Here is a 24,988-nt window from a genome sequence, read left to right as displayed (position 1 = left end):
ACATCCACACAGACTTCCCTCCTCTGGCAGCCGCTCCCACCTGACGTCATCTGCTTAGCTTTTCGGTGCATGGAGGCTTCAGTCAGGCGGTTCGTGTGAGGCTCAGTCCTCGACACACTGAAGTGACTTGCTACGTACCTACCGTTCAGCTCCGAGTCAGACCCAGCAGTAGTCTGCCAAGTTGTTTAAAGCATCAAAACTTGGTTTGAGTCTCCAGGGTAGGTTAAGAATCTTGAAGTCTTAAGACTAGTTCTGCTGAAGTTCATGGTAGACAGAGCCTGGATCTGAGGTGGACGTACTGGACTCCTCCTGGCTCAGCCATGGCCTGTGGGACTTGCTGAGCTGCTGTTTAGGTGATCTCAGGTCCCTCCCAGCCATGAAGCTGTGTAGTGTTGACTGACTGTCACCCACTGGTGCAAAGGTCTGAGGCCTCATTCCCTCTCCAGAGTTCTCTGGCAGATGCTTCCCTTTTAAGTGTTTCTCTGCTGAAGCTGCTAGATAAAATGCAGGTCAACCTTGGATTTCAGATAAACTTTGTTTTTAGATACAAATATCTAAAATGCTTCGTGGGACATATTTATGTAGACATTGTTCATCTGAAGTTCAAATTGGGCGTCCCTCATTGGCAACCCCGCCCTCACTTTAATGTAGTGCGTCACAGGCCCCGTTCCTGGCGCACAGCCTACCCGATTCCTCCTCGCGGTAGAACGTTCTACGTTTTCCTCAGGGAAGTAATAGTTGAGGTTGTCAGTGAGGCAATAATCAATGGCGGTGATTTGAGGTTTACTGAAGTATTGATATTGCTCCCAGTTACTCTTCAAGCCAAGTGTGGAGATGACCTGCGACGTGTATTGTTGCACCGTTTATCACATCTCTGCCCACCATTTATCACATCTGTGCCGGCTTCCCGGGTGAGGGTAGAGTCGCAGGGGACAGGGCAGAGGAAGGGGAAAGAGTGTGGAAGTGGGATTGTCCGACTCAGTGTGCGAGTGGGTGGGACATCAACTGCATTGGAGTTACGCACATACTCTAATTGAAATGTTAATAAAATGGTTACACATTTGTAGCTTTGGTAATTCTTGCTAACCACTTCATAAATGTCATGAGTTTCACTGTTTTCCCTACAATGTTCACGGGGTGTTCTGGGTCACGGCAGAAGGCAAACTCACTCAGCATGATTTTGGGAGGAGCTAGTCCAGCTCCTTTGGGGCAGGGAAGTAACTTGTATCAACAGGCCAGGGAGATGGGTTCCTGTTCTAGTTTCCTGGTCCCTGAGAACCGGTGGACTTGTTGGCTTATGGTCCTTAATGAGGCCTATCCAAAGGAAGTTACTGACCAGCAGTGTAAACTGAAGAGTCAGAGGGAACTCCAAATACGGCACACAGGCTCTGCCTCCACCCCACCCCATCCCAGCACTGGGGGGGCGGGGGGGGGGGTACCAGGGAGAAAGCTGGTCTGCCAGCAGGACACTGGGGTTATGACATCACCAATACACATCTATAGAAAACCTTAGGTGTCTGCTGGTTTGTGGTTAGTTAAAAAAAGGAAACTTCTTAGCACTTTAAGCAAGGGCAGAGCTCGTCACTCATGGGGTGCACTGTGGAGCCATGTTTACAGAGAAGGGTCAGTGACAGGGAACTAGAGACAGGAACTGTGGCTGGAAGTACACTGCAGCAGTGAGAAGCCAAAATTAGGTGCTTGTTTCATTCCCTCCCTGCGAAGCAAGACAGCCCTGACGAGTTTAAAGGGCACCCGGATCCACGAGAACACGGTTCTTCTCGGGGTCAGGGACGGGCAGCGGCAAGTCTGCAGGCAAATGACCTGAGATTCCACACACACACACACACACACTTCACATTGAAGGAAACCTTTTATTGGCACAGTCATTCCTTTCCTTGTGATTTAATAGGGGGAAGCAGTGGTTTTTAAACAACAAGGGCTGGTTTCTCCCAAACTGTTTTCACTGTAGTATCAGAGGTCAGTAGGTCAGTCAAATCAAGACCACCCGGGTTTAAGGAGACAGTCTGTAAAAGTAGCACAGCTCTTCCAACTTCTAAGACTCATTCTCATGATCAGCTGAGGTGCACAAAAAATAAAACTTCTATTTGAAAAGAATCATGCCAAGGACAAGGTCAGAGCAGGTTAGCAACATTGCAAAGCCTGACAGATGCAGGGGCCCTGGGAGAGAGGCTTTTCTCCCAAAGGGCTGCCCTATCAATTTTCTTGTAGACTTATTTCCGAATCTAGAGGACTAGCTTGGAGGCACTGCCGATGGGGAGGAAGCTATCTTGTTAAGAAATCAACCCTTTTGTCCTGGAAAGTCTACAAACCCTCTAGGTCTGTCCTGCTCCCTGGTGATGCCAGACAGGGAAGGATGGAGGACGTGGCGGTGGTTGCAGTGACGGTGGGAGCAGCACTAGTCCTGGGGAAGGGTCTGCTCTGCTTGCAGCAGTGGCTTCTGTGGGCTAAGTGCATTGTGACGACAGTCCATCGGAAGGCTGGGAGGTAGCCCGGCCTTGGGTGTGTCTCCTTGGAAGAGAGTTCGCGTGGTGGACATGAGGTTTGGCCCAATCCAGTCCTTCAGGCCTTGTCTACAATCTCTTGAACGCTACTTGAACTCAAAGAATAAAAGACATTCCTATCCTTCTTCTCATCCCCAGGCCCACTGGCTGCATTTAGGGGAAAACTGCCCAGGACTGGCTGGAAGGGCCCACAGCAGGTTAGATCCTTTCTGAGTAGTGCTCCGTGCATGGGACCCCAGCCACAATTTCCGATTCGATTCCACAATGATCCCGGCCTCTCAGGATTTTAAAGAAGCCTAGAAAGCAAAAATAAGGAACCTTTAAAGTGAGCCTTGAGTGCTGGCTTTTGCCAACATGTTCAGACTCATCCCTGAAAGACCCAGGAGCCGAAGTCACCAAGCTAGCCCCTGAACAGACCCCAAACCAGGACCAAACCAGCAGGGTGCTCTTGTGGGGTCCACTGTTTGCCCATGGGCCCAGCTCCATCCACATCACGTGGGTGCTACTTCCATTAGGCCTATGTGCCCCGTCACTGCAGCTGGTGCAAGGGGAATGGGCAGGCACAGGGACCTGAAGCTGGAACCGGCTCCCGGCCACCCTCCCAGGGTCAGAAGCTGTCCCCTAGCCCTAACACCTGGACACCTGGAAGGTCACGGCTAAGCCTGAGGCCCAGGCTTGGAGCTCTGCAGTGGGCAGAACAGAGGAAGGGAAGATGACAACTATGTTCTGGTTCTTAACACCCTCTGCTTAGCAGGAAGGGAGCAGCCACTCACCATTGTCACCCCAGTCGGTGTTCCAGGAATTGCCAACCAGCCAGTAGGGGGTGCCATTCTCCACTCCCCAGCCCAGGATGCGAACTGCGTGGCCTCCCACCATTTCTCCAGAGACATGCTGGTACACTCCTGAGAAAGGAAAAGTAGTTCCGGCTGAGACCCAGCCACTGCCCCATCTCTCACAGTGTACCCCAACTCAGGTGGCGCCCCGTCAGGGCAGATGGAGCCTAGGAGGCCCCAAAGGCCTGCCATCATCTTCAAACAGGATTGTATAGGCAGGAAGTTATTTAAATGTGTTTTTCAAAGACCAACACACACAGGTATGTTGTGCAAATATTAAAATGGAGCTAACAAAACATGCCTGTTGGTTGCCTTTAAAACCAGAGTTTCTTAAATTCTAATTTAAGAAATACAATGTTAAAATACCAATGATCTGTTTCACATAACTGGAACTCCATGCAACATTTTGTTTGTTAAAAGCCTTCTGGGCTGAGTTAATTGCTGCTCTGGGGTCACCCTGGAGGCGATGCAGGAGAGAGGCTGGCTGAAGAGCTCCAACCCAGCTAGCCCCTCATGATTCACTTGGTCAAGCTGGAAATACAGCCTTTTGTAACATGGGTGGGGACTGTATTAAGAACTACCAGCTTTACAAATATAATTTTTTTCTCAGGGGAGTAGAGTATAAGGGGACTGACTACAAGGCAATGGGGAAAAAATACAGCAAAAACTGAAAACAAGTATTTTTTTTGCTTGCCAGAATTATCTTCCTTTGTGTAATCCTTGTCTATAAGAGTTGAGAGCTTTAGAGTTTTCAATCTGGCAGAACGTACATGAGACAGAAGCGGTCAGCCCAGACTGCTCATCTGGAAGGAACCAGGGTTTCTAAGACAGCTCTTGGGCCGAGGGCAGTCCAAAGTCCCCACCACGTGGTGCACAGCAGGTGCTCCCTGCTTCCTCATCCACTAGATGGTCAGCATGAAGCCAGGGCTTTGCCAAGACAAAGACGAATAAAGAGAGCCGCTCCATCCAGACACCCAAAACCCACAGTTACACTGTGATGCGTAAGCTGATAGAGCAATGGAGGTGAACAGAGGCGGGGCCGGGGCTGCAGGGAGGCGAGGACAGGCTTCCCTGAGAAGACACTTGAGCCGGCTGTGAAGGGTTGAGTGCCACGAGCAGCGATTGGCCATGTATTAATAGAAACACTTTGGAGAGGGCATCTGAATAGCACATGCAGACGAGGTGAACAGGTGCAAGAGAGCAGAGCAGGGGCAGCTGCTGAGAGCAGCGATTGTGAGCATCGGGCCAGCTGCAGAGGGGCCTGCAGAGCCGGCCGAGGGGAGGCCCGACGGCGCCCTTCTCCTGCACACCCCGCCTTCCTCCTCTGCTCAAGCCCTGTTGGCCCACCTGAACCCAGACCTCCCGTGCGTGCCCCCCGCCCGCGATGCCACCAGGGGTCAATACACACCAGACTTGTACAGCAGGAAGTCTGTATACACGGAGAAGGCTGCCTCCACTGGGCCATTTTTGTAGATCTCTGCCATGATCTCCTTCTCGTCACTGGGGACGCTGTACGCGTCACATCCTGACAAACGAAGCAGGAAGTGGGGTGACACGTGCCTCCCACAGCTCCAATCAGCCAATCATGCACTGATTCACGGGAGCCACCAGGGGAAGACGGAGCATCCAGAGGACCTGCCAGGCCTGCAGTGGGGTTGAGGAGGCTGGGGGCAGTGGTGGTGAGTAGGGACCCCCCCCCCCCCACCAAGGGAGGAGTAATTGAGGTGGATCTGGAAGTTGAGAAGCGGGAGACCACGGCCTTGGAGGGCACGGTGGGACCCAGGAGGACTAGGCCAGGCCACTCCCCTGTAAAAAGAGGGCTTTGGGCCCCTCCAACTCCTGAGAGTCTGACTTGAAGGCAACATTCCTGACATGGAATTCAGGGTGGACACAGAACACACAGCAGGTACGCAAGAGAGGCACGAATGCCCTTCCTCTCTCCGACGCAGGTTGCTGACTCTCAGACTCAGCTGCCCTGGCCTCTCTCCCTTTGGCTGGGGGAGGCTGTCAGCAGGTCTCTGGCCGGAGCACTTACCGAAGTGTTTGTCTTCTTTGTATGATGGGCTGTAGCCTGGCTCACAGATCTTGCTGCACTTGGGGGTGTCCCCGCCTTCCCCTGAGCATGGGGGCCGGGAGCCATTCACGTGGTGCTCACAGGGAGGGATGGAGTAGGGTCTGCAACCTGTTACCAAGTAGAAAGCAAGGTGTCGGCCAGCAGCCCCTACACAGTCCCCTCAGTGCCAGAAAGGATCGGGGTGATGACTGGCAGGAATAGTAGTTACCCCCCCTGCAGGCTGCAGCCTGGGTCTGTTCTCCCACCCGTTGCAAATTCTGCCACTGAGGAGATGGGCTTGTCTTTCTACCCTATGTTCTGGCCCGGCACTCTTGCCCTTAACCCTCAACCTTCACTTCATGGTGGAAAATGAAACCGTTATTACTGCTTATAAAACCCATCTGGCCAGACAGGGACTCAGGGCAGACGCTCACCTATATGGGAGTCATAGAGGCCCCCGGAGACCAGGCCTTGTTTCTTCCAGAAGTTCCAAGCACCAGAGGGAAAGCCCCCATTACAGCTAAGAAAAGAGCCATTCATTAAAAGTCATGGTGACAGAGGTGCTAGCTGCTCCCAGACCACCGCCTGGGGGGCCCACCACTGCCTTCAGCGATGGGCCTGACAGTCTCCCACATCCTGAGAGACCCCCAACTCACCCTCCCGGACTGTCCCTTCTTCCAGGGAATTGCCTGAGTTCCCTCACCCCCACCCATCAAGACTCTCAAGAAGAGAGAAGGACACTCGCATTCACGTCCCCTCCAAACCAGGCTGGGTCCTTTCTACGGCAGGGACTGTCCCTCGGGCAGCCCAGAGAATTCTCTGGGGCCCTTAGCAAGACACCAGTGCCAGAAATTCTAACTCAGCGGGCGCAGGGCAAGGCCTGGACACACGGGGGTTTTGTTGTTGTCGTTGTTGTTTTTAAGAGGGCACCACCAAGGCACTATGACCGACCTGGGGACCCATTACTCTTAGTTACAGATAAGGAAAAACGCCCGAGGCACTTCCTCGGGCAGAAAAAGGGGACAAGGTGACAAAACCAGAAGATCATGAGATCAGAAATTTAACGGCACACCCTGAGCCCATCCGTGGCACCCAGAACCCACTGTCTACAGCGGGCCAGTCTGTCCACCGTTCCTGTGGGGCCAGTCTAGTTTCAAGAACCTTCCAGAGAGCAGCAGCCACGCTCCACCACCCACCATCCTGAAGGAGCACCACTCCCATGCCAGGGGGCCTCAGTTGTCCCCCACCCCGGAGGAGGCCTCAGTCCAGGCCTCCCCCGTGCCATTCCTGGGGGCAAGGAGGGGGGGCCTGAGACTCACCCTTCCCCACACTGGAAGCCACAGCAGGTAAGCAGGTCCTCGGCAGACACCTCCACATTTTGAAGCCCATTGCTGAGGATGCAGATCCGGTCAGAAATGGCTTCCACAGCCCCAAACGCCTGCAGAAACAAGCCCCACTCGGGTGAGCCCCACTCCTGGACTGTGGGACCCACCAGCCACCACCTTGGAGGACCACAGTGGGTACCTCAGCACTCCCTTCATTTCTGAAACACACGACTTTGATTTTTAACATAAATCACAGCTCGTGCAAAGGACAAATACTCTATGGTTTCAATTCTCTGAGGTACCCAGACTGACCTAAGTCGCAGAGACAGAAAGCAGAAAGGCAGCTGCTGGGGGCTGAGGGGCGGGTGGATGGGGACAGAGTTTAGGGGGGCGGCGATCTGGTTTCTCAACATGACAAAAGCTCTGTGGGTGTATGGGCAGCAGTGGTGCCTACACAATGGGGATGTTTTTAATGCCACTGAACCGTCCACCCGAGAGTGATGAAGATGGTTCCGTGTGTATTGCTTTACCACAGTTAAAACAACAAACAAAATTAAGATAGCTCATTGATTCAGAATGGCTGAGTCTCCATGACGGAGCAGGAGTCAAGATTAATGCTATCTGCCGACAGACCAGCACAGCATGTCAGACAGAGACATAAGCACATCTCACATCCCACACACGGGCTGCGCCCTGTGCGGGGTGCCTCGCACATTCTTCCTTCCGCCTCATCTCTGCAACAACTCCCGGTCAGAGGGGCCTTGATTACGCTCCTACTGGTGAAGACTGAGACTCAAGAAGGTTACGTGTTGTGCCTAAGTCACAGTTGGTCCACTCCCAACTCTCCCGGTCACTCCCAGACCGCCCCCACCCCTTGCTCCAGCCACTCCCAGCCAGCAGGGCCTTACCCAGCAGGAGCCACAGGAGCCCTGGTCTCTGATCTCCTTGATGGTTGGGCACTGTGGCCACTGTTCTCGAGCATCGAAGTTTTCAGGCAGAGCTATGTCCCCAGCGAGCGAAACTCTGAATAAAGGAAGGTCTCCATTAAAAGTTTGCACCTTACCCAACATGTGCTGCCCACCCCATCCCATCCCACCCCTACCAAGGCCAGTTGATGGCGGACTGCCACCTAGAAAAGGAGTGAGGCCCACGGCATACAGAAGAGGGATGTCCCCTTGGAATTTTAATTTTTTAATCCTCATCTGAGGATATGTATTTACTGATTTTAGAGAGGAAAGGAGGGAGGGAAGGAGGGGGAGGAAGAGGGAGGAGGAAGAAGCAGATGGAGAGAAAGGGAAACATCAACCAATTGCCTCCCACATGTGCCCCCAGTGGGGATCACACCCAGAACCTAGGTACGTGCCCTGACTGGGAATCGAACCCACAACATTAAGGTGTACAGGATGATGCTGCAACCAACCAAAACACCCAGCCAGGGCATCCCCTTGGAATTTTAGAAAACAACACTTGATTCTACTGCTTAACACAACTTTTCATTCCATAGGCTTCTTTTTAGACTAATTTTATGGATATTTTTCAAGAGTTTTTAGACACAGGGTCCAGACAACTGTGTTTCTTGCTTCCCCCACCCCACAGCACATCACAAACGTCTGCTCACATCATTGTTAACACTGTCACGGCCGTGTGATTTCCCACACCTTCCCTAGCCCATCCTCGCTGTTAGGTTCTTCTAATGCTCCCTACGAGAATGATAATGTCTACATGAAAATGTCCAAAATTTCCTAGAAAAACAAAATTTGAATGGCCAATCACATGGCTTCTCTTCGATTTTCCTTATTCAAGATCAGGCCCACCCAGACTGTGGTGCCCCAGACTCTGGTGCCCCAGACTCGGGACCTTTTGCCCTGGGGCTCCCAGCCGCCTGGAGAATGGAGAAGCACAATAAACAAACAGTGGTGTTTGGCGCTGAGCCCTGCCCCTCCAGCAGGGTCTCTGGGAGAAGCGAGCAGGGCGAGTGCCGGGGAGGCCTTCTCTCCTCCCTCCTTCCCACTGTCCCAAACACACACCAGCTACTCACGCCCCAGGGGGTGGGCTCTCACCTCTGGGGCAGCTTGGGCCCGCCCAGTTTGGTGCCACACAGCTTCTTCACGTAGCTCGGGTGCACGTTGTAGAAGTTGTGTCCGGCCTGGAAGAGAGCCCGTGCACAACGGTCACCCACCAGCAGAGCGGTGTGTCCAGGGACACGGCGTGTGAGGGTACGCACGCTGCCCTCACTCAAGCCCTGACCAGGCCAGGGGTCCCTTCCAGCTCAGCAGAGCAAGGGGGCTGATCTCCTGCCACAGACCAAGTTTCCCCCAAATTTGTGGTGAAACCTACACCTGCGATGGGATGGTATCGGGAGGTGCACTTCTGGAAGGTGCTTAGGTCCTAAGGCTGGAATCCTCAGGAAGAGGGTTAGTGCCCTTTTAAAGGAGACCCCAGAGATGCCCCTCCCACCAAGTGAAGACACAGAGAGAAGCCAGCCATCTGCAACCTGGGAGAGGGCCCCCGCTAGGACCTGACCACACTGGTCCCTTGACCCTATACCTCCAGCCTCCAGAACTATCAGCAAAAAAGTTCTGTTTATAAGCTACCCAACGTATGGCATTGTGTGGTCATGGCCTGAACAGACTAAGATGGGCACCCAGCAAAGCAGGCCGGGGCCTGCCCAGAGGGACCTCGTGGGTAGCATGTAACACGCAGTGCAGTGGGTGTCTCTTCTTTTTGCTGACGTCAAGAGAGACGCCCAGAGCCCTGAGCATGTCCTATTCCTCATTCCTGGTTCCCAAAGTCTCAGGCCTTAGGACTGGGCAGAAGAGAATCAAGGACCTGCTAGTATGGATGAGCCATAACACGTACTCCGGTGGAGTTCACAGGCTACCCAGTTAGGGACACTTCCAAAGCTTATTTACTCCCACGCCCCTCCTCACACACGGGCAACACACACACAGGCATGGGAGGGGGCACGGAGGAGGTGGGTGAGGTCTTGAGCGGCCTTGACTCTGAACCAGACTTTCAACCCTCCCGTGGGCCGCAGCTGCAGCCCCCTCTGCTGGGAGTCAGAGTGCCCAGACTGACAGCCCTTGGACGGGAAACATGCAGGAAGCGGCCCCCGCAGCCCACCTTCCAGGTGGTGTTCTGTTTATTAACATAGTTGACCAGCTCATCCGTCAGGGACTGGAACTCGAGCCTGCTCCGCGCACTGGTCAGCACCGCCAGGCAGCTGAGGGTGGCCAGGAGCTGCCACATTTTGGAAGCTGGATCCTAGATTCACCTAGAAAGGAAACGACCCAAGACATCAGAGGCTGCTCCTCCCTCACTCAATTCAAGTGCTCGACATACAACAAGGGTGCCCCCCCAGGCAGCGTGGGCCTGGGGCCAGGAACAAGCCAGTGGGCAAAAGACCCATGTTTTTGTCCTGGCTGCCACCTGTCCCCTTCTGTCCCCCAGTTTCCTCTTTTGTCAAGCCTGGATGTGGCGACTAGAACCCTCCAGGACCTACGTGCCTGCAGGCTCCTGGCCTGGTCTCGGTCCCAACCTGTGCCTGTGGCACACAGGACCGTGCAGTGGCCTGAATGCTTGTGTCCCCCAAATTCAAGTCAGAATCTTATCCCCCAAGGCTGGGGGTTAGAAGGCGGGGCCTTGGGGAGGTGATGAGGCCATGAGGGTGGAGCCCTCATGAATGGGATTGACGTCCTCACAAGAGAGACCCCAGAGAGATCCCTCACGCCTTCCACCACGTGAAGACGGCCGGGAGTCTGTGACTGGGACATGCGCCCTCACAGACCTGCTGGTGCCCTGACCATGGATTTCCAGCCTCCAGGGTGTGACGAATAAGGTCTGTTTAGAAGTCACCCAGTCTGTGGTATTCTGCTGGAGCAGCCAATGGACTAAGCCAGACTGCATGTGCTTCTCCTGCAGAGAACCAAGACAGAGAAAGCTGGGGGGCAGGGCAGCTGTGTTGCCTGTAGTGAGGCCTCTGAGCAGCTGAGTGCTGTTTCACTGGATGGACGGTTTGTGGCCCAGACCATCTAGAGAGCTGTGAGGACCAGTCCAGGGCTGACCTGCTGTCTATGAAGACCCCAGGGCCCAGACAACAAGCAGTATCAATACGTCTGTCCTGCACCAATGAAGACATCTGCACCTTCAGGCTAAATTGGGTCCAGTGCCCTCTCCGCTATCTCCAATCTGCCTCTCCATGGACCTGTGGACCCCGTTGAGACTCTTCCCAAGTTAGTGCTCTGAAGAGTAAGCAGTCTGTCCCTGTGATTACGTCGCAGGTGGATTTTAAAAAAAAGCAAAACAAAATAAATTTTATGAGCCACGTTTTGAATACAAAACAAGCAAAACACAAGCCAAGCTAAGGCTGGCATGTGCCAGTCCCAGGAGAGCCAGGGAAGCAGAGCTGGTTTGGCCGGTGGTGCCAGCCTCCTGGGATTTTCTCTGGTTTTTCCAGTCGGCCAAGGGCTCTGCTTCCGGTGCCAGAGATGGGCCCTTCCAGGAAGGGAAACCACCACCTCACGATCACCGCCCCTTGATCCAGGACTGGTTTGTGAGCCAGGAGGTCAGGGACTGCAGGTCAGCCCCCGAATCATGCTCTCAGGCCAGCAGCTCCATGAAAACAAGAAGTGCGTCCTGGTGCCACACCACGGCCGGGCCTTGGGAGGCACCCACCAGTGGGGCCTGTGGGCCTGTGTGTGTTGGGAGATTTCCTGTGAAGGTGACATGAAGATACATGACTTGGGTGACAGTTCTTAACATGCCGCCTACCACACAGTGCATTGTATTTGAGGGAATAGTTAAACCTAGTTGTTGCATAAGCAGCAATTCATCTGGAAGAATAAATGCATAAGGATAGCAAAAAAAAAAAAAAGACAGTTGTGGAAAAAAAGCAAGGAAGGCGGCCTGGCCCTCGGGGTAGTTAAGTGTATTATAACCTCCTTCCCCCACCCCCCTGTGAGGTTGGCGCAGGACCAGTTTCATCAACAGAACAGAAAACAGACCATTCAAACGCATATCCTGTGTGGGCGTCCAGCGTGTGTGGGAGAGGTGAGCGAGCACACTGAGTGTGCATCAGTAGATGGTGCTTGCACAACTGGCTACACACTTTGAAGAAAAAAAAAAAAGAAAGGCTGAATCTTTACACTTCATTCCTTACACACAAAAAGGAACAAAGATCTTGAATAAAAACACTGAAGTAGTATGAAGAAAATAAATGTACTTTAAAAAATGTAATATCGGAGTGAGGAATGCCTACGGTTGACATAAAACAGAACCTTAAAGGGAAAATGTCTGATGATGTAAAAATAAAGCCTCTCTTCTAGAACAACAAAAAGTGGCATATACTTAAGGCTTCCGTATACTTAAGGTGTTGTTTCCTTAGTGTGCAAAGGGCTTTAAAGTCAGAATAGAGACAGTGGAAGAGGAAAAAGACAGAAGGACCCGCACAGTGAATTTACAGAAGAACTACAAATGGCCAACACAGACATTAAAAGATGCTCAACCACAGGCAGACACAGACAAGACTGAGGCGATATTTATCTTCCACCAGAGTGGCAAAGGCAGGTCATCTTGATAGTTAGTTCTGGGCAGGGGTCAGATGTAGGGAAGCGGACAGGTCACACTGCCCCCTGGTAGAGACACAGGCCTACCCCGCCGTCTCCATTGGCTTTTTAGTCTGCGTGTCCTCTGACTCAGCAATCTGACTTTCGAAACTTATCCTACCAGCCTCGCAAGGCAAACATACTGGGTCACGGATGCTCCCTGACATTCTCTGTGTTAGAGGAAAACCAGAAACCAAGCAAGTGTCAGATAACAGAGTAACTGTTTAGGTATAACCAATCGCGAAATGGTTGGATACAAAGGGCTCCAGCTCCTTGAGAGAGGAACTGGTGGAAATGAATCACCGCACCACTGGACCTATACTGTAAATACATGCAGACCCACGCCGCAGGTGAGTCATGCTAAGCTTGTGAACCCAGTAAGCAGTGTACAAGTACATTCCTGTCACTACGTGTAAAACGTGAAGAAAAACGCACAAAAGCAGTCACTGCAACAGGGGCACTTACTTTTCACTATGTATCTTTATTTTAAAAAGTCAACATATTATACGTGAAGCTGTGTTTTTAAGGACAGCTAGGGCTATGGAAGACCCCCTGCCGCCCACCTGGCGAAAGCACGCTGGTTTCAGCGAGCCTCCAAATGCACTTACAGTCACCTCCCCGGCCACCACTGAGGCTTCCTCCCTACCGCCTTTCCGCTCAGAACTCGTAACCTTCCCCTTTTCAGTGACTCACAGGGAGGCTTCCATTCACGTGACCACGTGCCAGGGACCCACGCACCCTCCAAACTGCTAGGGGACTGTCTCACTGTGTTCTCATGTGGCAAAAGGGGTAAAGAGCCATCTGGGGAGCAAAGCAGTCAGGTTCATTTCTTTTTATTGACACCCTCTGACTTACACTTGGCATCTTAACATTCTTCCGAGATAGGAGGACCTCGTGCAGGGGGCAGTCCCAGTGCAGTGCCCCCTAAACGTCGACAGGGGTGTCCCCACGTGCCCCCTGGGTGCGCAGCCATCTGCTGAGACCTCAGATCATAAGCAGGTGGAGAATGAAGGTACTTCCATGGCAACTCCGATTTTAAAGCGAGATTCTGTGGTTCGGTGGTGGGAGAGAACACGGCACCTCCCACCTGCCAGATGGCTCTCGGCTCCTGCACAGACAACCGCCATGGCCGTCCCCCAGCCTGAGCCCCGAGTCCTGCCAGACCCCCGATTCGACAGCACCAGAGAGCCTTTCACGCACGCACTCTGCTTTTCGTTTGGTTCCACAGGCCCTCCTCCATCTTTCTTGCCAACTTTATTCTCCCTCCCTATAACCTCAGTGGAGAACCAGGACCCTCCAGTGAACTGCAGACGTGTGACCCACGGACTCACAGCCCACGCGGACTCAGCGCCCAGGAAGCTCTTCCTTTAGCCCCAGCTCCCCAGCACAGTGCCACGGCAGTATGGGAGCGTGTCTGGGCTGGGCTTCAAGTTGGGGCCAACAGCCACCTTAGCACCGCAGTGAGGATGAGCAAGGGACTCGGGAGTCAGGAGACCTGGATTCAGATCTCGCCTCTCCCAACTCACTGACCGCAGCCTTGAGTGCCAACCTGCACTGAGCCTCAGTCTCACCACCTGTAACAGGGAGCTCATGGCCACAGTTCCTCCGGGTGGAAGACCAGAGGGAAATGAGGGTGGGTGGGCCCTGGCGCAGGCTGCTCCGCGGTCAGGAGGCCACGCAGGGCCGCTCCCTGGGGCCCGTTCAGCTTCCAGGTCCAGCTCACCACCCTTCTGCCTTCCCTCTCTCTTTCTTCTTTTCTCCACCTCTCGCCTATGCCAGACAACTCCGGTCCACCCCAAACCTGTCCAAAACGCCTCCACATCACAAGGAAGAATCTGAGTTAAAAATGAAATTTTAACCTCAATTAGCCCCACAATGGGCTTCCATTTTGAGGGTCTCGAGACTGTTGAGAGCCCAAAGAATACTAAGTCCAAAGTCTCCTCCCGGAGGGGACAAAGACAGCAGTGGGGATGTCATCTCCGTGAGCACCAGACAGCCTTCCCTCCCCCGCACCCACGCACACCACGCGCACGGGGCAGACTGCACATAGGTGCTGGAGACAACAGGCTGTGCTGGTGACAAGCAGCTCACGAGTCCCGTGGCCTTGGCACAAAAAGAAGAGCTTTCACTTCTCCTCCTTTTGGCACCTACTTCCCTTTTATTTCTCAATTCTGTGCAAGTTTCCCTCTTAATTATAGGAGAATGGACAGAAAGTTCTTACTTCCTGGGGGAGAGGGGCCCCCACGGGACGAGGACACTGCCAGTCACCGCCCTGCCTTTCAGGGTGTGGGCGGTGGAGGGAAGTTCTCGGCAGGGCCAGCGTTACTTCTGGTCCTTGGTCAGCAGGACTAACTGCATAGGGCCTGGGATTCCACCACATCCCGTCCCCCCTTTTCCAAGGTAACATCTAGCTAAAAGGGGGGGGGTGTGGTGGGGGGTTCCCTCATTCCTTTCCTCTCCAAACCTCTATAGCACTTACCAGTTTACAGGAAAACACATCCCACAAAAGTTCTGTAGACCGTCCTGAGAACAAAAGGGCCTCTGGCCAGGTGATCCTGTCTGTCTCCCCTCAGAGCACAACTGGTCTCCAGGATGCCCTGAAGCCATTCCCAGGGAGAGAGAATGAACACAGGAGGGGAGCGGCTGATGCCACAGGAGGCTTTGAGACCTGACATCCCTAAGGACACAGAATCAGTTTGGCTGCCGCCTGCCTTGGTTTCATTTTTTAGAAGATTTAGAAGACTATAGAGTCCTGGAGTTGACTGGATTCTTTTTTTTTTTTTTTTTTAATCCTCACCCAAGGACAAGTTTATTGATTTTATAGAGAGGTGAAGGGAGGGAGAGAAACATCCATCAGTTGCCTCCAGTACATGCCCCAACCAGGGACCAAATCTGCGACCTAGGCATGTGCCCTGAACAGGAATCAAACCTGAGACCTTTGGGTTTATAGGATGATGTTCCAAACAAGTGAGCTACACTAGCCAGGGCTGGTTGACTGGATTCTCAATCTATATTGAATCTGGTGAGAGAGGACATTTCTACTTGAACTTTCCAAGCAAGCCAGCTGCAATCTCCTGGCTAATGCAGAAGAAGAGTGAATATCCAGCAAGTCTTTCACAACCAGTACTTTGCTCTTCCTTGTCCGCTGCTGCTCATATACTGGTGACCTTTTGCAGCTGGTTCTAAAGAACCAAAAGATCACGTGCCGGCACTTTGCTAATAGCCACACATTAGGTTTCGCTATCTCTCTCTCTCTCTGTATATATGTGTGTATATATATATAGAGAGAGAGAGATTTATACACACACACACACACACACACAAATTGATGAGGGGAGAAGTGGGAGGGGTGTGAAGATTTAGTGAAACCTTGCTAGAGAACTTTGTAAGTCTCTCTTCCACAAAGACTGGTCTTGCCTCTTGCTGTTGTTAATGGCAGTGATTCTTGAACTCCTGACCACCCCAGCACACACACAAAGCAAAAGGAGGCAGGTCTCCATTTCCCCTTGATCTGTTTGCCCAGTTACATACCTCAGTATTGGGGCAGCCCCTTGGCAACCCTACACAAGTGCCTCGACTGCAAATACACTCCAATGGCCCTGAAGGAAAGAAACCCAAGGCTTTTCCTTCTGGACGCTGAATCACAGCCTTTGATTTGGTCTTTTCTGTTTTATGGCTTTGCTCCTAAGGCAAACATGGTTAACTGCTTCTTAGCTTATCATCTTTAAACTAGAAAAACAAGACAAAACAGAAAGGGCTTCCAGCTGTCACCTGTCTCAGTGCTGTGAGGACACACAGGTACCGGGTAGGCTATCCATCCCCTAGAGCCTGGCTTCCTGCAGCTGAAACGCCCCCCACTCCAAGCAACTGCTGTGACCCAGAAAAGTCATCACTGCTCATGAGCCCTGCAGGCTCCAGGGGAACCAGGGGAGGCAGTGTGAAGGCCCCATTGCCTCAGCCTCTCACAGGTACTTCGCCTGCGGCCCACCTGCCAATCACCCGTCTGAAATAAGTGACTAATTCCCACCAGGTTCAGCAGGGCTGCTGCGCTCCCACAGTGTCTGGAAACGGTGTAGCTACAGCGCCCACAAATGGAACATTGCTCAAGATCAGCCATGACAGCCCACATCCTGCAAACAGAAGAAAATGACGACCATAGGCTTAAAACAATGGACCCCAGAAAGTCCCCAATCAGCTCAAAAATGTTGTGTTGTTGAGAAACAAAACACAGTTCAGACAAAGTTCTGGAAAGTTCTGGAAATTTCTGGAAGCCTCTGCTCACCAGCTGAAACTAACTTACTGAAATGCTGAAAGGGGCACCGCATATCCACGTCTCAGTTTCTAAAATGGGCACACTGTGTGGTGAGGGCACAGACGAGAATCAGCCGATGAATGCATCAGTAAGTGGAACAACAAATCGATGTCTCCCTCCTCCCCCACCCTCCCTTCCCCTCTCTAAAATCAATCAGTAAAAATAGAATAAGATAAACCGGGCATACTGCCTGGACTCTGAAGGCCTGTGGAGCTACTTTATCAAAGCTTTTAGAAACCCTTGGATCTTTAAATGAATTAGTGCCCCATGTTGCAGGAACACAGCAGCTCCCTTATTCAGCCACAGGCTAGATTACGTCTCCCTACCAGATGGGTCCAGGGTGACCGAGGTGTTGGAACCCCAACAGCGAGCCACAGAAAGGCTTCATCTCTCTGGCTCAGTCCGGGTTTCCTCTTCTGAGGCCCCAGGGAAAGAAACTCACCTCACAGGCTGCTGGGAGACAGAAGGAGATGCCCTTTTTCAAACAGCTTTTCATGCTGCCTGCCTTAGGCAGACCTTACAATGAACTGCCACTAGGAAACAGCCTCTCACTCACTAGTGGGGTGACTATACACCTCTCCCTCTCCACAGGCCAGTTAACTGTTGCTGTCTCTGGGTAATTCTTTTTGTTCTCAAAATGTCCCAGTATGGATGAAAAATTATGATCCTCCAACTTTCAGGGACAAGCACTCAAATGACGGTTTGCAGTGCTATCATGACCACCAGAACCAAGCACCTCCCAAACACCTGCAGGGTTAAGTGGACCAAGAACGGGTGGCAGATGGCTCCCAGCTGAGGCTGGACAATGCCTCAACCCAGGAGTGACTAAAGCCATTGGCTGGCACCACCTACCCAGGTCTTGTGCAAGCCTGGAAGCCAGGTGACTTGTGTGTGTGCGTGCGCACATTCTGCCCAGTCCAGGTCAGCAGGTCAGAGAGTCAGAGAAGCACAGCCTCCCCCGGGTCTCTCAGCAGAATACCCAGGTGTTTTCAGAGTGCTCCAGGTTGATTCTGTTTACTATTTTGGTTGTATCTGTCCCTCCTTCCTCTCCCCATCTTGCTAGGTTATCTTGATGACCAGACTAAATGAGTTATTGGCCTGTGGGGGACAGATAAGGCAGTCAAGAATGCTCTCCCGCCTTCTTCCTGGTACCCAGCATTCACTGAACAGTAACACTGGAAACGTCTTGTATAGGCTCTTGTTCTATAGGTAAGGGAAACTAGTGCTTGAGAAGAATCAAAGTCTGATAGTATCCAGTGTTGGGAAATAGGAGGAACAGGAACTCTCAACACTGCTGGGCGTACAGGTTGGTAAAACTTTGCCTCCACGCACTCTGTTGGTATCCAGCAAAATGGAAGATACACACCCATGATGACCCAGCAATTATTCAACTTCTCCTGCTTTTGCCCCAGAGAAACTCTTGCAAAGTGTCTAAGAGATCCAAAGATATTTAATGTAGCGCTGTAAGCAACAGTGAAAAAAGCAAAAACCACCTAAGTGTCCCTCAGTAGACAAATACAGTGTGCATTTAAAATGATTGAACTAGAATTGTATCTAACAACATAAATAACTCTCATAAACACCAGTGGGAAAGGATACATGCGGTATAATGAAAGTTAACGCTAATTTTAATAACATTGTTCATGGATTGATACAAAGTATTAAAAGTGGGAAAAAGTGTAGGAGAACTATACAAAGAGCAGAAAGGAGCTACAATGTCCCTTAGGAAGACCAGAAGCCAAGTGGTGCTGAATGTGGATCAAAGAAACGGAAACCTCCTTCCCTGTCAAGGGAAGCTGTGACTGAAAAGGAACCACTCACATACAAGTCTGAGACCTGGAGGCCCCGGTGCTGTGGAAAGGGAGTAAGGATGAGGCTTGAGGTTAAAAACAGGACCGGTTCAAGTCTGGACATGTAATGGCTTTTGATCTAGGACCCCCCCCCCCCCCCATCTAAACTAGGGCAGAATATGAACACTAACAGCCAAGGAAGGACGCGGGGTTCATCTCCCTCTCTCAGGCAGCTCCTGGAGTGCATGTAGAGTGTAGAGATGCCCACATGGGCCGGGGCACACTGCTCCCTGCCTCCCTGCACACTCCTGCACACTCCTCACTGCCAGCGAGCACAACCAAACCTGTGTGTGCCCCAGCTTCATCACCTCACTGCCAATCCCCTCATCTCTCTACACGTGAGGGTGGACCCCATGAAAATGCCCCATTTCCATCCTCGACGTTCACAATTGCCCACTTCATACAGTTCGGCCTCATGTACTTCTAATACTTTCCTTATGCCAAACTCTCAAAACTGGTGGCAGACACTATTATAAGTTGGCACCCCAATTATTTTAGTCCTCATTTAAAAAAAATCACCCAGCACACATATCAGGGCTCGCCTGACACATGTGCTCTCCCTTCACTTCTCAGTCCAGCTGCCACTAGTCACACAAAGTCTCTGTCGCCCCTAAAATGTGGGCAACTTCCTACTCCACCTCCCCAGCTCAGCAGCTGGGAAAGAACCACAGGCCTCAGTGCAAGCTGCTGAGTCAGCAGCACATGGGCAGGTTTTTCCTGGAGCCATAAAGCTCCCACTCTCTCCCTCTGACCCGGTAGGAAACAGGGTTGTCCAGAGCCCCTATCCCGGGAGGGAGTCGCTGCAGCTGGGCTGGGTCAGGCCTGCGAAGCCCCCAGATGAGGAACCTGCACCTTTCCACCGGGTATCACCCCAGCTCTGGGACAAAGGCCCAGAAAAAGTCTGAGCAGAACCTTTCTCCAGGGTGCCTTCAACTCTCTCTTTGGGAAAGCCCCACAGGGTGCGGACAGCCCAGCCCCATTTCTGTGCTCAAGGGCCCTTGCTCACCATCACCAGTGCCAACAGGAAACTAGTCTCCGTTACTGTGAGAACTTCATGGAAGAAAAGGAAAGTGGCCTTGGCCAAGCCGGACACCCTTCTAAGCCTTTCACCTTCTCACTCAGGCTGCACGGAGAGACTCATCTAGATGAATGAATCTCAGCAGCATTCACCTCAGGGTGAAGGCACTTGGGGATCAGGTTTCCCAAGGTAACAAAAGATGCTAGGCCCTCCCCCACCCCAGGGTTTCTATGGGGTTGGGCCGCGGTATATGGTGCCTGGGCTGTTGCCTTTCTCCCTGTTCCTGTTGGCCTCTTCGGTGCCCAGGGAAGGGGTTGACCAAGGCCCACTAAGGCGGCAAATCCCAGCCATACCTACCTGGATTGCCTACTGGTTGAGCCCTCCAAACTCAGTCACTCCACAATGCTCCCTATATGCTCCCTCTCCCAGGGCTGCGGGGTCATTAACTGAAGGAAGAGGTGATGTCCCCAGGGACTCAGCCCTGCTCTTCCCTTGCCCACAGCACCCTGGGCCTGAGGTGCCCAGCCAAGGAGTAGGAGTGGCCTCTTCCTCCCGCCCCCACACTCCCAGGGCCAGGGGGACCGGGACCCTGTATAGTCTCCTCTCCTCCTCTCCGTTTAGTTTCTCTTCCCCTCCGTGGATTTAACTTTCATGTGGTTCCCAGCCCCATCCACCCAGTCCCGGATTCCTGTTTTCAGCTTTCTGTCTTCTGGGGCCCTAAATTGTCCATGATTGAGTACAGATAGTTGCCCAGACAACCTCTGGTATAACAAAACACCCAAAGCAGATGCAGAGGTAGACACTATGATTTCAGAAGTTTGCTAGGGAAACTGAGGCCCGGAAACCCACCAGGCGCTGGCGGCCAGATTCTAGCTGAAAGTCGCGGGATCCGAGCCAAGCCTTTCCTCGCAGGCTCCTCCCTCCGCCCACCCCTGCAAACTGCCGGGCTCCGCCTGGGCTGCCTCCCGGGCCAGCCCTGGGGACAGGAGGGTCGTGGGGTCCGCAAGACCCCGCCCGAGACCAGAACACAGCCCTAGAGGAGGCGGCCAGAGGGAGCTTCCCGGCGGGATGGGGTCTGGGACCTCGGCTGCTGGCGATCGGGTGGTTTTCTGCTTTTCTCCCCAGGGCGACTTTTTTGCAGTGCGCGGCCGCCATCCCTGCTGGCCGGGCTGTGATAGCCTGAGCGTCCCCCCACCGCCCCGCGGGGCGCGGGAGGCGCCGAGTGGGCCCGACCAGGGGCGCACCGGGCTCCTCTCCTCATCCCCTACCAAGGTCACTTCCGCCGGGGTGGCGCAGCGCCCGCGCCCCGACCCGCCACCCACCGGGACTCACCGAGCTCGGCTGCCTAGAACCTGGGCCTGCAGCCGGGAAGGACGCTCCGAGTCGCTGCTGGTGCCGAAGCAGCCGCCGCAGGTCCCCCGGTCGCCCCCGCTCCTATTTACTGCGCCGGCCCCGCCCCGAGCCCGGCTGACTCGTCACGTGACCGGCCCGGGACAGGCCCAGCGCCCCCACCCCCTATTCTTCCTGTTGGCTGCACCCCACCCCATCCCAGGCTCGCTAGTGAGCTTGGCACCCCCACCCACCCCCCCGCTTGTCCTGCTAGCTGCCCCGGATCCTCACCCCGGCTCCCCGTGGAGCCTGGCACCCGCACCCCACCCCCTCCTTCTGCTGGCCGCCGGGTGGGCCCTGTGCCACCCGCGCCAGCCTCAGCTTTTGGAGATCCCTCTCTGGGTGGACACGCCGGCTGGGGAAGAGGGGCTCTGAGCCCCGCCGGCCTCTAACTCTGTGGGCTGGGGCCTGTGGGGAGCAGAAGGGAACTGAAGCTGTCCCTAAGGGGCTCCACCCAGCCTGCGAAAATTACGCAGGGCCCGCTGCAGCCGGAACGCCGCGCATTCAAAGCCCTCAGATCCCTGCTTGGGGAGAGGGTAACTGTTCCGTATTTCATTCATTCAGAAACCGCTGCCGGAGCTGGGTATCAAGGCAGCAGAATTACAAAAAGAGCTTTAAAAAGCTCCTTTATCAAAGGTCAAAGCTCTTTTTATCAAAAAGCTCCTTTGATACCCTGAGACCGTGCCAATAAGATGCTCCAGCTATGTAATCATAATGAAAACAATAGCTAATACCCCTGAGTACATGCCCCTTGCAGGAGCTGAGTCAGAATTTACATACAGAAGGACCTTGAGACCAGGATCGCTTAGCAACCAGCTCCAAACCTGTTACTCTGCAGCCCCTGCATCACTCGTGTCCACTAGGAAGTGGACAGAGTTTGGAATGTGCCACGTGGAGCTGTGTGACTTTGGGTAAGTGACTTAAACGCTGTCTTCTCCCGATTCCTCATCTGGCTAATGAAGATGATGGTATTTACCTCATACAATTGTGAGGACTAAGCGGATGGGGCTCCATTCCGTTTCCTCTCCACCTGTACCCAAACCCCAGCACTGACACAGTCCCCCGAATAAATCTGGGTGCTCTCCCGAAACGGATTCGGCTCTCCTTGGGTCCAACCGCTCCCGTGGGGGCTATCACTTAAGCCAAGCAGAACTGTAATTGGAATTTGAGTTGGCAACTAGCACCCCTTAGCCCCAGATGAGCCTTGTGCCTTCCATGGAAGGTTTAGGGCAGCAGGTGGGACCTTCTGAGGATCTCCTTGAGCCCCCCATCCTCCCCTCAGGCCTTTTATGAGCCCGAGAGCTTAACCTCCTGAGACCTCTAGCAGGGAGAAGAAGTGTTTGGAGAATTTCTCCTCTCCCACCTTCACCCCATCCCCTGCCCCCAGTTCATCTAAACCTACAGGGCCAGAAACACCACCAGACTCTCCCGTAAACCAGAGTCTCCTGAGCTTCCTGGGGGGCTCTGACCAATGGGAAAAGGTTGAGAACACCCCTTGGCCCAAGAATCTCCCCTCTCAACACCACCTTGTTTCACCAGTCCTGGCCAAGGTGAAAAAGAAAATGGAGCCAGGAAAAACCTGGGCTGGATTCCTGGTGAAAAAGAAAATGGAGCCAGGAAAAACCTGGGCTGGATTCCTAGTTCCTCGGTTACTTCACCTCTCCCAGCCTCCAAGCAGGTGGTTTCAAGGAATAAATTTGAATTAGCTTCTGTCTAGTGTGTGCCAACCACAGCTCCATACATGCTTAGTGATGAAAAAGCCCTTTGCATTTTCTAGTGTTCAGAGCCAGACATGGTGTAGAAAGACCTGGACTTACTAAAAACAGTGACAACCCCAATTGTTGGCAAGAAAGTGGAGCAATGGGGGTTCTTATGTATTATTGGTGGGAGAGTAAAAGGGAACAGCTACTTTGTTTTAAGAAATGGTCTACAGCCCTGGCTGGTGTAGCTCAGTGGATTGAGTGTAGGTTGTGAACCAAAGGGTGGCCGGTTTGATTCCCAGTCAGGGCACCTGCCTGGGTTGTGGGCCAGGTTCCCAGTAGGGAGTACATAAGAGGCAACCACACATCGATATTTCTCTCCCTCTCTTTCTCCTTCCCTTCCCCTCTCTCTAAAAATAAATAAATAAAATCTTTAAAGAAAAACACTCTACAGTTTTGTTTTTTATATAAAAATTAAGTATTCCCTCACAGTATTACCCCAAAATTCCATTTTTATGTATTTACCCAACAGAAATGAAAATATATGGCCACAAAAGACTTGTACAATAATGCTCGTAGAGGCTTTATTCATAGTAGCCAAAAACTGGGAACAACCCTGATGTTCATCTGTAGGAGGGTGGACCAACAAGCTGTGTATTCAACAGTGTTTCCCAAAGAGAAAAAGGGGTGATATCGCTAGTCGTAACTGAAACCAGAAAAGACACCAGATTTCGGGCTGCCTGTCACTACCAAACTCAGTAAGCAGAGAAGGGATTGAATCTTATGGGCGCTTTATTCAGATGACTGATGACCTGAGAAGATGGCGGGTTCATACCCTTACAGACCATCTTGTCTTTTCTTTCCACACCAAGGTTGTTCTAGCAGGGACCAAACAAGGTGTGGTGAGGGGTTTTGAAATTCAGGGAGGAGTTAACTGTATTAAAAAAAAATGACTTCAGCATTCCTTCCCTGGGCAGTGGTCTTAAGCTGTGCCTCAGGCGGTGGTCTTCAGCTGTGTACTGGGTGGTGGTCATCTCATCTTGGAGCACAGTGGCTCAGACATCATCTTGAATTGCTTGCAGTTCTCCTGAGGAACAAAGGTGGAACTGCTTAGGGTCTCCTGGAGGCAGGGTGGGTCACACCTTCTGTTCCTGAGATGAAGCTTTTACTTGCATTGATTGCTAAGCTTACTGGTTATTACTTAAAATAAAATTTCTCAACTCTTAAATCCCCTATCATAACCACAGATTCAGTCTCAAAATGTGTTGAGTGAAAGAAACCGTCCGAGCCCTGACTGGCATAGCTTAGTGATTGAGCTTGAGCTGCGAACCAAAATGTCGCAGGTTCGATTCCCAGTCAGGGTACATGCCTGGGTTGCAGGCCATGACCCCCAGCAACTGCATATTGATGTTTCTCTCTCTCTCTTTCTCCCTCCCTTCCCTCTCTAAAAATAAATGAATAAAATCCTAAAAAAAAAAGAAAGAAGGAAACCGTCCTTAAAAGAATGCATACTATACATAGTTCCTCTTAGATGAAGTTCTAGAACAAGCAAAACTAATCTACTGTGGAACAAAAATTATACCGGTAGTTGCCTCTGAGGGTTGGTGAAGGTGGGAATTGACCAAAAGAGACTTGAGAATTCTCTGGAATGATGATTATGTTCTATATCTCGATAAGGGTTCAGGTTACAAGTGAATGTTCTTGTCAACACTTTGCCAACACACACTTCAGATTTGTGAATTTCATCACTGTGGGTAACATTTTACATTAAAAAAAAAAACCATAAGCAAATACAGTGGACGCTTGAACGTGGGTTGGACTGTGCAGGTCCACTTGTACGTGGATTCTTTTTCAATAAATGCTGTAAATGTTTTTTCTCTTCCTTACGATTTTCTTAATAACATTTCTTTCTTCTAGTTTACTTTATTGTAAGAAAACAGTATATAATACAAAAAATGTGTTAACTGACAAAATACGTTAGTTGACTTTTTGTGTTATCAGCAAGGCTTCAGTCAACAGTAGGCTGTTAGTAACTAAGTTCGAAGGGTCAAGACTTACAGGTGAATTCTCTAATTCAGGGGATGGGGGTGGGGAGAACACCACAGGCCAAACAACCCCTGTGCTGTTCAGAGGTCAACCGTACTGGAGTCTGGTTCTGATGAAAAGGAAGCCACAGATGTCTGCAATGAGGAATTTTAAATGCATTAGGATGATGGGTGGATGGAGGAAGCAAGGGAGGGGTGAGTTGATGCCTAATGTGCAATAAAGCAAATTCAGTAGGGTCCAGTAGTCCCTATTAAGGAAGAATCTAGGGAGGTATTAGAGCAAGTAATACAGTGATACAAACTGCTGTAACACACAGGCCCGAAACCAGAAATGTCGG

At 52.1% G+C, this 24,988-nt stretch overlaps 1 protein-coding gene across 2 annotated transcripts; it reads right to left on the bottom strand.

The window, feature by feature from the left end:
• Positions 1-1,851: 1,851 nt before the first annotated feature.
• Positions 1,852-20,993, bottom strand: CTSB (cathepsin B). Of its 2 annotated transcripts, XM_028520769.2 has the most exons (10): positions 20,849-20,993; positions 9,857-10,007; positions 8,794-8,879; positions 7,642-7,756; positions 6,728-6,846; positions 5,843-5,928; positions 5,391-5,537; positions 4,764-4,880; positions 3,296-3,424; positions 1,852-2,818 (listed from the first exon to the last, which is right to left on the bottom strand). In XM_028520769.2, the coding sequence occupies exons 2-10, from the start codon at positions 9,980-9,982 to the stop codon at positions 2,721-2,723; spliced, it is 1,023 nt and encodes a 340-aa protein (XP_028376570.1). In that variant the 5' UTR covers positions 9,983-10,007; positions 20,849-20,993; the 3' UTR covers positions 1,852-2,720. The 2 variants fall into 2 exon arrangements, with proteins under 2 accessions (XP_028376570.1, XP_035887907.1); XM_036032014.1 differs by lacking the exons at positions 6,728-6,846; positions 8,794-8,879; positions 9,857-10,007; positions 20,849-20,993 and having other exon boundaries at positions 7,642-7,715.
• Positions 20,994-24,988: the final 3,995 nt, after the last annotated feature.

This window comes from Phyllostomus discolor, chromosome 8 (assembly GCF_004126475.2).
Source record: "Phyllostomus discolor isolate MPI-MPIP mPhyDis1 chromosome 8, mPhyDis1.pri.v3, whole genome shotgun sequence".
NCBI lineage: Eukaryota > Metazoa > Chordata > Mammalia > Chiroptera > Phyllostomidae > Phyllostomus > Phyllostomus discolor.
This window is presented reverse-complemented; position numbering and strand designations above follow the sequence as displayed.

What these genes read in the sequence shown, in the direction of transcription:
- CTSB (XM_028520769.2), bottom strand. Translation starts at nt 9,982, where the DNA reads ATGTGGCAGCTCCTGGCCACCCTCAGCTGCCTGGCGGTGCTGACCAGT. An exon ending in GGCTTCCAGTGTGGGGAAGG is followed by an intron (nt 5,929 to 6,727) that starts GTGAGTCTCAGG and finishes CTCTTTTCTTAG; the next exon opens with CTGTAATGGGGGCTTTCCCT. An exon ending in CAAAGAAGACAAACACTTCG is followed by an intron (nt 4,881 to 5,390) that starts GTAAGTGCTCCG and finishes TTCGTTTGTCAG; the next exon opens with GATGTGACGCGTACAGCGTC.